The sequence below is a fragment of the Thunnus thynnus genome, chromosome 24 (genome assembly GCF_963924715.1).
Source record: "Thunnus thynnus chromosome 24, fThuThy2.1, whole genome shotgun sequence".
Lineage (NCBI taxonomy): Eukaryota > Metazoa > Chordata > Actinopteri > Scombriformes > Scombridae > Thunnus > Thunnus thynnus.
This window is the reverse complement of record NC_089540.1, coordinates 16,182,197-16,197,284: the sequence shown is the minus strand read 5'-3', so window position 1 is coordinate 16,197,284 and position 15,088 is coordinate 16,182,197. Positions and strand designations below refer to the sequence as shown.

Below are 15,088 nucleotides of genomic sequence, written 5' to 3'. Positions count from 1 at the left end.
CTTGCTGTCGAGACTTTATACACATTTATACATTACATATACTATATGTGAGTGAATAGTTGGTAAAAGGTTTTGCTTTCTTACTCACAAATGACACATTTGTAGTGTATCATGATTTATTTATGATTTATTTACTGCTTGCTCATGGGGGGGAATTGTTGGGTCTCTCTCTCAATAAATTAAAGAGTATGGTCTAGACCTGCTCCATGTGAAAAGTGCCCTGAGATGACTTGTGATTTGGCGCTATATAAATAAAATTGAAATTGAAAACTGAAAATTGAATTGAATACAGTGTGGAGTTGCTGTTATGTGAAACCACATAGAGAGATATTTCCTAATCCAGTTTATTCTGACAAGCAACTCAAAATCTAAAGCTTTTAAACCACCTTTTAACTAGCTGGGATTTAAAATATAGTAGGTTTTATTTCTCCACATGAAATTAAAATTTATAGAATATTTTACTGTCTTTGGGGTCATAATAATAAAGATGTAGTCAGTATTTTCAGCTTGATCCCCTTATTCTTACAGTACACTTACCTGTTTGTAACCAAAAAACATAAAGATGTCATACTGTGAGAACAAGGCAAGTTTATTTGTACAGCACATTTCAACAAGACAATTCAAAGTTGTTTTTTTTTTTTTACATAGAACAAAAAAAGCATCAAGAAAAGAAACAAAACACAAGTGCTGACATCATCATCATCATCAGCAGCAGCAGCAGCTTGTAACATTTAAAAACCTGTGACATTTTACATTATAGGAATAAAATTGTTCTCTTCCAGAGACTCAACGCATCCTGCTGAGTCCATTTTTTACAATTTACAATTTCATTTAGCAGACGCTTTAATCCAAAGTGACGTACATCTGAGAGCTGATACAACACAAACAAGGATCTAGTCAGGAGAGAACAACACCAGTTAAGTGCCATGAAACTAAGTTTGAGTCCAATAGGATGTAGATGCCAACAGGCAGTGCACAGAGGCAATACATAGAGTGCATAGAAGCAGATTTGTTTTGTTTTTGTTTAATTGTTTTGTTTTCTCTCTTCCTTCAGTCCATCAAGTGCAGAGGTGTTTATGAAAGAGCTGGGTCTTCAGTCTTTTCTTAAAGGTTGAGGGACTCTGCAGAGTTTTGTAATTCGTTCCACCACCGAGGAACTACAGAAGACAAGAGTCTAGTAGTGACTTAGAGCCCTGTTGTGGTACCAGGCGCCTTTCATTGGCAGAGCGTAGTGAGCAGGAGGGAGTGTAGACCTGAATGAGAGAGTTCAGGTAGGTGGGAGCCGTTTAGTTGCTGTTTTATAAGCGAGTGTCAGGGTTTTGAGTTTGATGTGAGCAGCAACTGGGAGCCAGTGGAGGGACATGAACAGCAGGGTGACGTGTGCTGTTTTGGGCTGGTTGAAGACCAGACATGCCGCCGCGTTCTGGATCATCTGCTGAAGTTTTTACTTCTACAATCAATAACTTGTTTCTTCTCTTTGGCATGTTAGCAGTTTAAAATGTTCCTCAGAACTTCCTGTAGAAGCCAGTAATCATCTGACCCTCATAAGCTGGATATGTACTGTATTTAATTTGGCTCTGGTGAAGGTTGGATGATTCTCGTTACTCTAAGCTTTCTTTCACTTGTAAGTTTGAAAAATACATTAAGTATAAAAAAAAACCAGCCTTTTCAAGTAAGAATTGATCAAAGAATAAATTATATCTGATAAAATGTTTAGGCTGCAACACACAACAACATGAGTTCCCATTTGTAAACTGTTTAGTTTCTGGGCTGTTTTAACACATCCTGCATAGTCGAGAGTATTTCTCTACAATAAAAAATTACATCTTTACAGTGACACTGAGTCTTAATTTGTGCCACTAAATGCTCATGTTGGTATTGATATTATGAGTTCAAAGGCATCACAAAATAACTAAAGTTTCTTCTTTTCTTTTTTAGACTTAAATCTAAGTTAGAGTCACTAAAAACTAAACTACAGCTCATGAAAGACAACGAAATAGCGCAAAATGTAAAACAAAGAGATTTAGATGAACAAAAACACAATAACTCAAATACAGTAACCACTGTCAACTTAATAAATTAATTTATAGATGCACAACCACAAACCTCCACCTGGCTGCAGGTATTTCACACAGTCCTGCTCACAGCTGTCAGTATTTAACACTGTTTGTAGTCACATCTGTTGGGCAGGATCAGCCCAAAGCAGTTACATTCAGTGATGAAACCCTGAACTTCTGTCCTGACAGACAACAAATCTGTTGTTTGGTATAATCCTGCAGGTTTTTTTTAGTAAAAACAAACCCGAAGTACTTCAGCTTTGGGCCTCATCTTCTGGATCTGCTGTCTGTTCGTCCATCAGCAGCGTGTTTCAGCGTTATCAGGAATCATTGCTGACTTCTCTGTAAAATGATAAAAGAACTATCAGAATTACAATACATCTAATACATGCAGGTCACACAGAGTTTTAGTTTACTGCTGTTGCTGCTGTAACTTTTGGCATCATTCTGACTGGATACAATAATATTTCTCTCACCAGTTTCATTACTGGGATCTGGGGACTCAGCAGTTTCCTGGTTCTGGGTGGATGTTTCAGGGACATGTTGACTTGTTGAGTTCACTATCAAATGACAAAAGAATTGTCACAACCACAATACATCTGTCAGACAGTGAAACTTCTAGTTTACTGCAGTTATAACGGTTCAAGAAAAAAGAATCAGTTGTTCTTACTCTCAGGGTTTTGACTATCATTTATATTTGGTATGAAAATATTTTACTCACCAGTTCCATTGCTGGTATCTTGGACCACAACAGATGTCGGGTCCTGGGGGGATGTATTTTGGACAGGTGGAAGCATTTCTGACATCTCTGTTAAATAAATAAAGAATTGCCACAGAAAACATCACATCACTAAATCAACAACAACTAACAATGTGTCCAATTTGCGACTTTTTTTTCAATTGATGTGGAAAACTTTTATGCATCCCTTAGTGATCTATGAAATAGAAAAAGCAAAAAACATACACATGCGTGAGTATTACAATAAGAAAATCTAAGAGTTTTAATCCAGTTTTGTTGTTGTTTTGTTGTTTGTCCCTCTTGTCTTGTCCTGTGTCATGTGTCTTCGTATTAATCACTCATTTTGTACTATCAATTTTTTTTTTACTCTTCTGGAAAAAAATGTTATGTTTTGTCAAATTTTATTTGTTTATTGGTATTATAAACAACATGATCTATCTTGTTATATTGTTACTGACTTATAGTTTGACTGTGAAACTGCTATGTATGCTGTTACAACTGCCACAAATCCTCGCCTTGTGTGTGTATATGTGTGCAGTCATTTTCTTTAGCGTCTTTTTCTTCATGACAAGCAGTCTCCAGTCTCCAAAGCTCCTCCCACTTCCTGGTTGCTCTCTCCAATGGTCCCGATTGGAGTGGCCCCTGGTCGAGCCAGCCTTCCAATCCCGAGGCTTCAATCTGTGGGTGAACTGATAAATGTCTGGCCAGCCTGCCAGTCGGGCGGCTGGGACTCTGGGAACAGCTCGCCACTTTATCCTTTCGTTGTTGTGTGATATCTGTTGTGATACTAGTATGAAGCACCCGCTGTTTAGCTGTGCCTCTCGTGGATATAGACTTCAGTTGTAGTGAAACTTGTATGACACACTCGCCTGTTGCTTGGGGACTGGACCAGGTGTAGTTATATGTACCACTGATTGCTCACACACACACATTAGTTGATTCTTTGTTTGCCTCATCAGGAGCAGGGGTTCTGTTCTTACTGTGTTTATGTTTTCTAAACCACTGAAGACTAGGTCTAGAGAGTGAGGTATTATTTCTGTTGTTTTCTTTGTGTTGGTTAGTCTAGCTCTGATTTAGGAGTTCTCTTTTGGTTATATTGTTTTTTTATTTGAACAGCACCCGCAGGCCCCTCTTCGTCAGTTAGTAGCTTTCCTTTTGTGTATATGTTTTCTGTAAACCACCTACCTTCCCGGCAATAAATAACTGTTAAACCAAAAACATCTGGTTTTATGTTGCTTCTCTTTCCCCTAGTGAGCCGTAACGTGTGTAAAAATGTGTCTGTAATCCCCCTGTTCTGGTTTGTAAATTGAAAATAATAATCTGTCACAGTGAACACTCACATCACAGGATGCAGGTTATCTCATTATTTCAAAGATTACACCATTCACATTTTATTTAAGTAATACATTTCTGGGCATTCTATGCTTTTATTGATTATTGATTAGTACCAGTGAAGAGACTACAGAAAATGAGGGACGGGGAGAGAGAGAGAGAGATGGGAACAACAAGCAATAAAGGTCCCTGATCAAACATGAACCAGGGACGTTGTGGTTCATGGTCGACGCTTCACCTCTTAAATCCAATTTTTGCCACTCCTACAACTGAATAGTATCATGTATGTTTAATATAATGTATGTTGTTATTATTTTGTCTTTCTGTAATTGTCTTCTTTCTTTTTTTGTGATTTGACACTAAAAAATAAACTAATTATTATAGTTTCCAGGTCCTGGTGGATGTTTTATGGACCTCAGAAATTGTTGAGATCAGTATTAAATGATAAAAGAATTGTCACAACCACAATACATCTGTCAGACAGTCAAACTTCTAGTTTACTGCAGTTATAATAGTTCAAGAAAAAAATAAAGTTGTTCTTACCCACATCCAACCTTTCTAGGCGCTCTGTGAAATGAATAAAGAATTGTCACAACCATGATGCATCTATCACACAGTGAATCCATATTAGAAGTTTTTTAACTGCTGCTATTCAAACAAATGTTGGTCAGATATGTCTTTGTCAGTATTTAGTTGCGAATAAATCTATTTGTCAGAATACATGTTTTAATTTTATCTGTGAAAACTAACAGCAGTATGATCGATGACTTTAAAACTTCATTTGTCTGTTAGAAAACATCACATTATTAAATCAACAACAATTAACAATGTGTCCAATTTGAGACTTTTTTATTTAATTGATTTTTAAAATTTAGCAATTAAAAAAAAAGTACATTGAATGCATTTGAAACACTGTTTTTTGCATGTAAAAGTTTAGATATAAATAACTTTTAAGTGCTGGATGCATGAAAACAGAACATTATTTAAAATACTGTCATGTTAAATACTCTGAAATTATTAAAGACAAATAGGTGACCAATGTGAAAATGTTCTATCTTACCTTGCCATATCCTTTCAGCAGCTTCGTCTGTATTGAAGATGAATAAGTGTGTGTTAACTCACTGAAATTCTTCATTAATCATGTTTTGTTTCATAATTAGGTTTTATAAGTTGCATTTTCTTTTGTGAATGTCAAACTTGTGCAACATGGGTATTAATAATACATTTGTAACATTCATAACTGCTCTTTTATCTGGTGGTTTTGTTTAGTTGAGAAAGTTGTAGAGATTAAATACCTGAATTAATTACAGATGTTGAATGTGGCCTTTACAAACACAGCTTCTCATTAACAAATAGAACAATATTAATAGTATTAACAGAGTGGACAATATGTGTAGAGTCATGAGAGATGGGTTTTCCCTAATACTCTGACAATGTTGTCAGAGGTGAGGAAGAATCAGCCAAAGAAAATGTAATGAGTCATACGTTTTAGTTTAGTGACAACACACAGTCTCTGCAGTACAGCTGAAGACTCGCCTGGTCTTGACCTTTTAAATATCGAACCTTCAAGGCTTTTTTATGGCTTCAAAGACTTCAGACATACAGATACAGAAAGGCAGACTGTCTCTGGTGCCTTTCAGTGTGTTTATCAATGAACCTCTACTTTACATTTTGAGCTTTAATTAGGAAGTTGTCTTCTGATGTTGCCACTAAGCAGAAGAGATAAAGAAGTCCTGTAATTTCATTTACATTTAGAGAGAGATGGAGAACAACAATCAATAAAGGTCCCTAATCAAACATGAATCAGGGACGTTGTGGTTCATGGTCGACGCTTCACCTCTTAAATCCAATTTTTGCCACTCCTATAACTGAATAGTATCATGTATGTTTAATATAATGTATGTTTTTTTTATTTTCTTTCTGTAATTGTCTTCTTTCTTTTTTGTGATTTGACACTAAAAAATAAACCTATTATTGTCATATTTCCATTAAATAGATTGAGAGTTTCCAGGTCCTGAGTGGATGTTTTATGGACCTCAGAAATTGTTGAGATCAGTATTAAATGATAAAAGAATTGTCACAACCACAATACATCTGTCAGACAGTGAAACTTCAAGTTTACTGCAGTTATAACGGTTCAAGAAAAAAAAGTTGTTCTTACCCTTTCTCTTCCATTTAAGATACGCTGTGAAAAGAATAAAGAATTGTCACAACCATGATGCATCTATCACACAGTGAATCCATATTAGAAGTTTTTTAACTGCTGCAATTCAAACAAATGTTGGTCAGATATGCCTTTGTCAGTATTTAGTTGCAAATAAATCTATTTGTCAGAATACATGTTTTAATTTTATTTGTTAAAACTAACCGCAGTATGATTGATGACTGTAAAACTTCATTTGTCTGTTAGGAAAACATCACATTACTAAATCAACAACAACTAACAATGTGTCCAATTTGAGACTTTTTATTTAATTGATTTTTAAAATTCAGTAATTAAAAAAAAGTGCATTGAATGCATTTGAAACACTGATTTTTGCTTGTAAAAGTTTAGATATTAATTATTTTTAAGTGCTGGATGCATGAAAACAGAACATTATTTAAAATATTGTCATGTTAAATACTCTAAAATTATTAAAGACAAATAGGTGACCAATGTGAAAATGTTCTATCTTACCTTGCCAGTTCCTTTCAGTAGCTTCTCCTGTATTGAAGATGAATAAGTGTGTGTTAACTCACTGGAATTCTTCATGAATCATGTTTTGTTTCATAATTAGGTTTTATAAGTTGCATTTTCTTTTGTGAATGTCAAACTTGTGCAACATGGGTATTAATAATACATTTGTAACATTCATAACTGCTCTTTTATCTGGTGGTTTTGTTCAGTTGAGAAAGTTGTAGAGATTAAATACCTGAATTAGTTACAGATGTTGAAGGTGGCCTTTACAAACACAGCTTCTCATTAACAAATATAACAATATTAATAGTATTAACAGAGTGGACAATATGTGTAGAGTCATGAGAGATGGGTTTTCCTAATACTCTGACAATGTTCTCAGAGGTGAGGAAGAATCAGCCAAAGAAAATGTAATGAGTCATACGTTTTAGTTTAGTGACAACACACAGTCTCTGCAGTACAGCTGAAGACTCGCCTGGTCTTGACCTTTGAAATATCGAACCTTCAAGGCTTTTTTATGGCTTCAAGGACTTCAGACATACAGATACAGAAAGGCAGACTGTCTCTGGTGCCTTTTAGTGTGTTTATCAATGAACCTCTACTTTACATTTTCAGCTCTGATTAGGAAGTTGTCTTCTGATGTTGCCACTAAGCAGAAGAGATAAAGAAGTCCTATCATTTCATTTATCTTAGATTTGAGGGACACATCAGCAACATCACTTAAGTAGTTTTCTTCTACCTCTGACACATCGTCCAAGTTCACCCATTTATAACACAGTCAGATGCAGAAATTGTCATTCATGGTCATTCAGGTCTTGTATTCTGTACTATTAAAAAGATCCAACAAGTCCAAAATGCAGCTGCTACAATTCTTCTGATTCACTGGTTTACGGTTTCATTCAAGTCAAACTACAAACTGCTACCTATTACCTCCTGACCTGTCAAAACTTCTCAGACCTCACATTCCCCCATGAACACTCACATCACAGGATGCAGGTTTTCTCAGTATTTCAAAGATTACACCATTCACATTTTATTTCAGTAATAATTTTCTGGGCATTCTATGCTTTTATTGATTAATATCAGTGGAGAGATGACAGAAAATGAGGGACGGGGAGAGAGAGAGATGGGGAACAACGGGCAATAAAGGTCCCTAATCAAACATGAACCAGGGATGTTGTGGTTCATGGTCGACACTTCACCTCCTAAATCCAATTTTTGCAACTCCTGTAATCAAATAGTATCATGTCTGTTTAATATAATGTATCTTGTTATTTTCTTTTTTTGTAATTGTCTTCTTTCCTTTTTTGTGATTTGACATTAAAAATAAACTAATTATTGGCATATTTCCATTAAATACATTGAGAGTTTCCAGGTTCTGGGTGGTTGCTTTATGGACCTCAGAAATTGTTGAGATCAGTACTAAATGATAAAAGAATTGTCACAACCACAATACATCTGTCAGACAGTCAAACTTCTAGTTTACTGCAGTTATAACGGTTCAAGAAAAAAAAAGTTGTTCTTACCCTTATCCTTCCTTTCTAGGAACACTGTGAAATGAATAAAGAATTGTCACAACCATGATGCATCTATCTCACAGTGAATCCATATTAGAAGTTTTTTAACTGCTGCTATTCAAACAAATGTTGGTCAGATATGTCTTTGTCAGTATTTAGTTGCAAACAAATCTATTTGTCAAAATACATGTTTTAATTTTCTGTTAAAACTAACAGCAGTATGATTGATGACTGTAAAACTTCATTTGTTTGTTAGGAAAACATCACATTACTAAATCAACAACAACTAACAATGTGTCCAATTTGAGACTTTTTTGTTTCATTGATTTTTAAAATTTAGCAATTAAAAAAAAGTACATTGAATGCATTTGAAACACTGGTTTTTGCTTGTAAAAGTTTAGATATTAATTACTTTCAAGTGCTGGATGCATGAAAACAGAGCATTATCTAAAATATTGTCATGTTAAATACTCTAAAATTATTAAAGACAAATAGGTGACCAATGTGAAAATGTTCTATCTTACCTTGCCATCTCCTTTCAGCAGCTTCTCCTGTATTGAAGATGAATAAGTGTGTGTTAACTCACTGGAATTCTTCATGAATCATGTTTTGTTTCATAATTAGGTTTTATAAGTTAGTAGTTTTGTGAATGTCAAACTTGTGCAACATGGGTATTAATAATACATTTGTAACATTCATAACTGCTCTTTTATCTGGTGGTTTTGTTCAGTTGAGAAAGTTGTAGAGATTAAATACCTGAATTAATTACAGATGTTGAAGGTGGCCTTTACAAACACAGCTTCTCATTAACAAATAGAACAATATTAATAGTATTAACAGAGTGGACAATATGTGTAGAGTCATGAGAGATGGGTTTTCCTAATACTCTGACAATGTTCTCAGAGGTGAGGAAGAATCAGCCAAAGAAAATGTAATGAGTTATACGTTTTAGTTTAGTGACAACACACAGTCTCTGCAGTACAGCTGAAGACTCGCCTGGTCTTGACCTTTGAAATATCGAACCTTCAAGGCTTTTTTATGGCTTCAAAAACTTCAGACATACAGATACAGAAAGGCAGACTGTCTCTGGTCCTTTCAGTGTGTTTATCAATGAACCTCTACTTTACATTTTCAGCTCTGATTAGGAAGTTGTCTTCTGATGTTGCCACTAAGCACAAGAGATAAAGAAGTCCTGTAATTTCATTTACATTTAGAGAGAGATGGAGAACAACAATCAATAAAGGTCCCTAATCAAACATGAATCAGGGACGTTGTGGTTCATGGTCGACGCTTCACCTCTTAAATCCAATTTTTGCCACTCCTATAACTGAATAGTATCATGTATGTTTAATATAATGTATATTGTTATTATTTTCTCTTTCTGTAATTGTCTTCTTTCTTTTTTGTGATTTGACATTAAAAATAAACTAATTATTGTCATATTTCCATTAAATAGATTGAGAGTTTCCAGGTTCTGGGTGGATGTTTTATGGACCTCAGAAATTGTTGAGATCAGTATTAAATAATAAAAGAATTGTCACAACCACAATACATCTGTCAGACAGTCAAACTTCTAGTTTACTGCAGTTATAACGGTTCAAGAAAAAAAATTAGGTGTTCTTACCCCTTCTCCTCCATTTAAGATGCCCTATGAAATTAACAAAGAATTGTCACAACAATGATGCATCTATCACACAGTGAATCAATATTAGAAGTTTTTGCTGCTGTTCAAAAAATGTTGGTCAGATATGTCTTTGTCAGTATTTAGTTGCAAATAAATCTATTTGTCAGAATACATGTTTTAATTTGATCTGTTAAAACTAACAGCAGTATGATTGATGATTGTAAAACTTAATTTGTTTGGTAGAAAAACATCACATTACTAAATAAACAACAACTAACAATCTGTCCAATTTAGACTTTTTTTCCCAATTGATGTGGAAAACCTTTATGCATCCCTTAGTGATCTACGTAATTGAAAAAGTAGAAAAAACACACACACGTGTGTGTATTACAATAAGAAAATCTAAAAGTTTTAATCCAGTTTTTTGTTGCTGTTTTGTTGTTTGTCCCTCTTGTCTTGTCCTGTGTCATATGTCGTCGTGTTAATCACTCATTTTGCATCAATTTTTTTAAAAGCACAAAAATGGTTAATCTTCTGGAAAAAAAGATTATGTTTTGTCAAATTTTATTTATTCATTGGTATTACTAGTTACATGATCTATCTTGTTATATTGTTACTGACTTATAATTTGACTGTGGAACTGCTATGTATGTGTAAAAATTGTGCCTATAATTCCCCTGCTCTGGTTTATAAATAGAAAATAATAATCTGTCACAGTGCAAGAAGAGATAAAGAAGCCCTGTAATTTCATTTATCTTAGATTCGAGGGACACATCAGCAACATCACTAAAGTAGCTTTCTTCCACCTCTGCCACGTCGTCCAAGTTCACCCATTTCTAACACAGTCAGATGCAGAAATTCTCATTCATGCTCATTCAGGTCTTGTATTCTGTACTATTAAAAAGATCCAACAAGTCCAAAATGCAGCTGCTACAATTCTTCTGATTCACTGGTTTACGGTTTCATTTAAGTCAGACTACAAACTGCTACCTATTACATCCTGACCTGTCAAAACTTCTCAGACCTCACATTCCCCCACGAACACTCACATCACAGGATGCAGGTTATCTCAGTATTCCAAAGATTACACAATTCAAATTTTATTGAAGTAACAATTTTTTGGGCATTCTATGCTTTTATTGATTAATATCAGTGGAGAGATGACAGAAAATGAGGGACGGGGGGAGAGAGAGAGAGATGGGGAACAACGGGCAATAAAGGTCCCTAATCAAACATGAACCAGGGATGTTGTGGTTCATGGTCGACACTTCACCTCTTAAATCCAATTTTTGCAACTCCTGTAACCAAATAGTATCATGTCTGTTTAATATAATGTATCTTGTTATTTTCTTTTTCTGTAATTGTCTTCTTTCCTTTTTTGTGATTTGACATTAAAAATAAACTAATTATTGGCATATTTCCATTAAATACATTGAGAGTTTCCAGGTTCTGGGTGGTTGCTTTATGGACCTCAGAAATTGTTGAGATCAGTACTAAATGATAAAAGAATGGTCACAACCACAATACATCTGTCAGAAAGTGAAACTTCTAGTTTACTGCAGTTATAACGGTTCAAGAAAAAAAAAGTTGTTCTTACCCTTATCCAACCTTTCTAGATACTCTGTGAAATAAATAAAGAATTGTCACAACCATGATGCATCTATCACACAGTGAATCCATATTAGAAGTTTTTTAACTGCTGATATTCAAATAAATGTTGGTCAGATATGTCTTTGTCAGTATTTAGTTGCAAATTAATCTATTTGTCAGAATATATGTTTTAATTTTCTGTTAAAACTAACAGCAGTATGATTGATGACTGTAAAACTTCATTTGTTTGTTAGGAAAACATCACATTACTAAATCAACAACAACTAACAATGTGTCCAATTTAAGACTTTTTTATTCAATTGATTTTTAAAATTCAGCAATTAAAAAAAAGTACATTGAATGCATTTGAAACACTGGTTTTTGTAAAAGTTTAGATATTAATTAAGTTTAAGAGCTGGATGCATGAAAACAGAACATTATTTAAAATATTGTCATGTTAAATATTCTAAAATTATTAAAGACAAATAGGTGACCAATGTGAAAATCTTCTATCTTACCTTGCCATCTCTTTTCAGTAGCTTCTCCTGTATTGAAGATACAGGAGGAGGATAATTAGGTTTTATAAGTTACATTTTCTTCTGTGAATGTCAAACTTGTGCAACATGGGTATTAATAATACATTTGTAACATTCATAACTGCTCTTTTATCTGGTGGTTTTGTTTAGTTGAGAAAGTTGTAGAGATTAAATACCAGAATCAATTACAGATATTGAAGGTGGCCTTTACAAATACAGCTTCTCATTAACAAATATAATAATATTAATAGTATTAACAGAGTGGACAATATGTGTAGAGTCATGAGAGATGGGTTTTCCTAATACTCTGACAATGTTGTCAGAGGTGAGGAAGAATCAGCCAAAGAAAATGTAATGAGTCATACGTTTTAGTTTAGTGACAACACACAGTCTCTGCAGTACAGCTGAAGACTCGCCTGGTCTTGACCTTTGAAATATCGAACCATCAAGGCTTTTTTATGGCTTCAAAGACTTCAGACATACAGATACAGAAAGGCAGACTGTCTCTGGTGCCTTTTAGTGTGTTTATCAATGAACCTCTACTTTACATTTTCAGCTCTGATTAGGAAGTTGTCTTTTGATGTTGCCACTAAACAGAAGAGATAAAGAAGTCCTGTAATTTCATATATCTTAGATTTGAGGGACACATCAGCAACATCACTAAAGTAGTTTTCTTCCACCTCTGACACATCGTCCAAGTTCACCCATTTCTAACACAGTCAGATGCTGAAATTCTCATTCATGGTCATTCAGGTCTTGTATTCTGTACTATTAAAAAGATCCAACAAGTCCAAAATGCAGCTGCTACAATTCTTCTGATTCACTGGTTTACGGTTCATTTAAGTCAAACTTCGAACTGCTACCTATTACCTCCTGACCTGACAAAACTTCTCAGACCTCACATTCCCCCACGTACACTCACATCACAGGATGCAGGTTATCTCATTATTCAAAAGATTACACCATTCAGATTTTATTTCAGTAATAACTTTTTGGGGCGTTCTATGCTTTTATTGATTGTTGATTAGTATCAGTGAAGAGATGACAGAAAATGATGGATGGGGGTAGAGAGAGATGGGGAATAACAATCAATAAAGGTTCCTAATCAAACATGAACCAGGGACGTTGTGGTTCATGGTCGACGCTTCACCTCTTAAATCCAATTTTTGCCACTCCTATAACTGAATAGTATCATGTCTGTTTAATATAATGTATGTTGTTGTTATGTTCTCTTTTTGTATTTCTCTTTTTTCTTTTTTTGTGATTTGACACTAAAAAATGAACTAAATATTGTCATATTTGCATTAAATATATTGAGTTTCCAGGTCCTGGGTGGATGTTTTATGGACCTCAGAAATTGTTGAGATCAGTATCAAATGATAAAAGAATTGTCACAACCACAATACATCTGTCAGACAGAGAAACTTCTAGTTTACTGCAGTTATAAAAGTTCAAGAAAAAAATTGTTGTTCTTACCCTCTCTCCTCCATTCAAGATGCTCTGTGAAATAAATAAAGAATTGTCACAACAATGATGCATCTATCTCACAGTGAATCCATATTAGAAGTTTTTTAACTGCTGCTATTCAAACAAATGTTGGTCAGATATGTCTTTGTCAGTATTTAGTTGCAAATAAATCTCTTTGTCAGACTACAACTTTTAATTTTATTTGTTAAAACTAACAGTAGTATGATTGATGACTGTAAAAGTTCATTTGTTTGCTTGGAAAACATCACATTACTAAATAAACAACTAACAATGTGTCCAATTTGAGCCTTTTTTCTCCAATTGATGTGGAAAACTGTAATGCATCCCTTAGTGATCTACATAATTGAAAAAGTACAAAAACACACACATGCGTGTGTATTACAATAAGAAAATCTAAAAATTTTTATCCAGTTTTTTGTTGTTGTTCTGTTGTCTGTCTCTCTTGTCTTGTCCTGTGTCATGTGTCTCCATGTTAATCAGTCATTTTGCATCAATTATTAAAAAAGCACAAAAACGGTTACTCCTCTGGAAAAAAATGTTATGTTTTGTCAAATTTTATTTATTTATTGGTATTATTAGTTACATGATCTATCTTATTATATTGTTACTGACTTATAATTTGACTGTGGAACTGCTATGTATGTGTAAAAAATATGTCTTTCATTACCCTGCTCTGGTTTATAAATAGAAAATAATAATCTGTCATAGTGCAAGAAGAGATAAAGAAGTCCTGTAATTTCATTTATTTTAGATTCAAGGGACACATCAGCAACATCACTAAAGTAACTTTCTTCCACCTCTGACAAATCGTCCAAGTTCACTCATTTCTAACACAGTCAGATGCAGAAATTGTCATTCATGCTCATTCAGGTCTTGTATTCTGTACTATTAAAAAGATCCAACAAGTCCAAAATGCAGCTGCTACAATTCTTTTGATTCACTGGTTTACGGTTTCATTCAAGTCAAACTACAAACTGCTACCTATTACCTCCTGTGACCTGTCAAGACTTCTCAGACCTCACATTCCCCCACGAACACTCACATCACAGGATGGAGGTTATCTCATTATTCCAAAGATTACACAATTTGAATTTTATTTAAGAAATACATTTTTGGGCATTCTATGCTTTTATTGATTATTGATTAGTATCAGTGGAGAGATGACAGAAAATGAGGGACGGGGGAACAACAAGTAATGAAGGTCCCTAATTGAACTTGAACCAGGGACGTTGTGGTTCATGGTCGACACTTCACCTCTTAAATCCAATTTTTGCCACTCCTATAACCGAATAGTATCATGTATGTTTAATATAATGTATGTTGTTATTATTTTGTCTTTCTGTAATTGTCTTCTTTCTTTTTTTGTGATTTGACACTAAAAAATAAACTTATTATTGACATATTTCCATTAAATAGATTGAGAGTTTCCAGGTCCTGGGTGGATGTTTTATGGATCTCAGAAATTGTTGAGATCAGTATTAAATGATAAAATAATTGTCACAACCACAATACATCTGTCAGACAGTGA

The 15,088-nt window shown here is 34.2% G+C and overlaps 1 protein-coding gene across 1 annotated transcript in view; it reads right to left on the bottom strand.

Annotated features, from left to right (window-relative positions):
- The window catches only part of LOC137177245 (uncharacterized), a 118,048-nt gene that overhangs the window by 54,738 nt on the left and 48,222 nt on the right, over positions 1-15,088 (bottom strand). The window contains exons 35-45 of the mRNA XM_067583418.1: positions 13,549-13,572; positions 12,055-12,081; positions 11,544-11,567; positions 9,947-9,970; positions 8,847-8,873; positions 8,332-8,355; positions 6,806-6,832; positions 6,290-6,313; positions 5,189-5,215; positions 4,672-4,695; positions 2,779-2,865 (exon numbers count right to left, since the gene is read on the bottom strand). Coding sequence (XP_067439519.1) covers positions 2,779-2,865; positions 4,672-4,695; positions 5,189-5,215; positions 6,290-6,313; positions 6,806-6,832; positions 8,332-8,355; positions 8,847-8,873; positions 9,947-9,970; positions 11,544-11,567; positions 12,055-12,081; positions 13,549-13,572 — 339 coding nt within the window. The remainder of the gene's footprint in view (positions 1-2,778; positions 2,866-4,671; positions 4,696-5,188; positions 5,216-6,289; positions 6,314-6,805; positions 6,833-8,331; positions 8,356-8,846; positions 8,874-9,946; positions 9,971-11,543; positions 11,568-12,054; positions 12,082-13,548; positions 13,573-15,088) is intronic.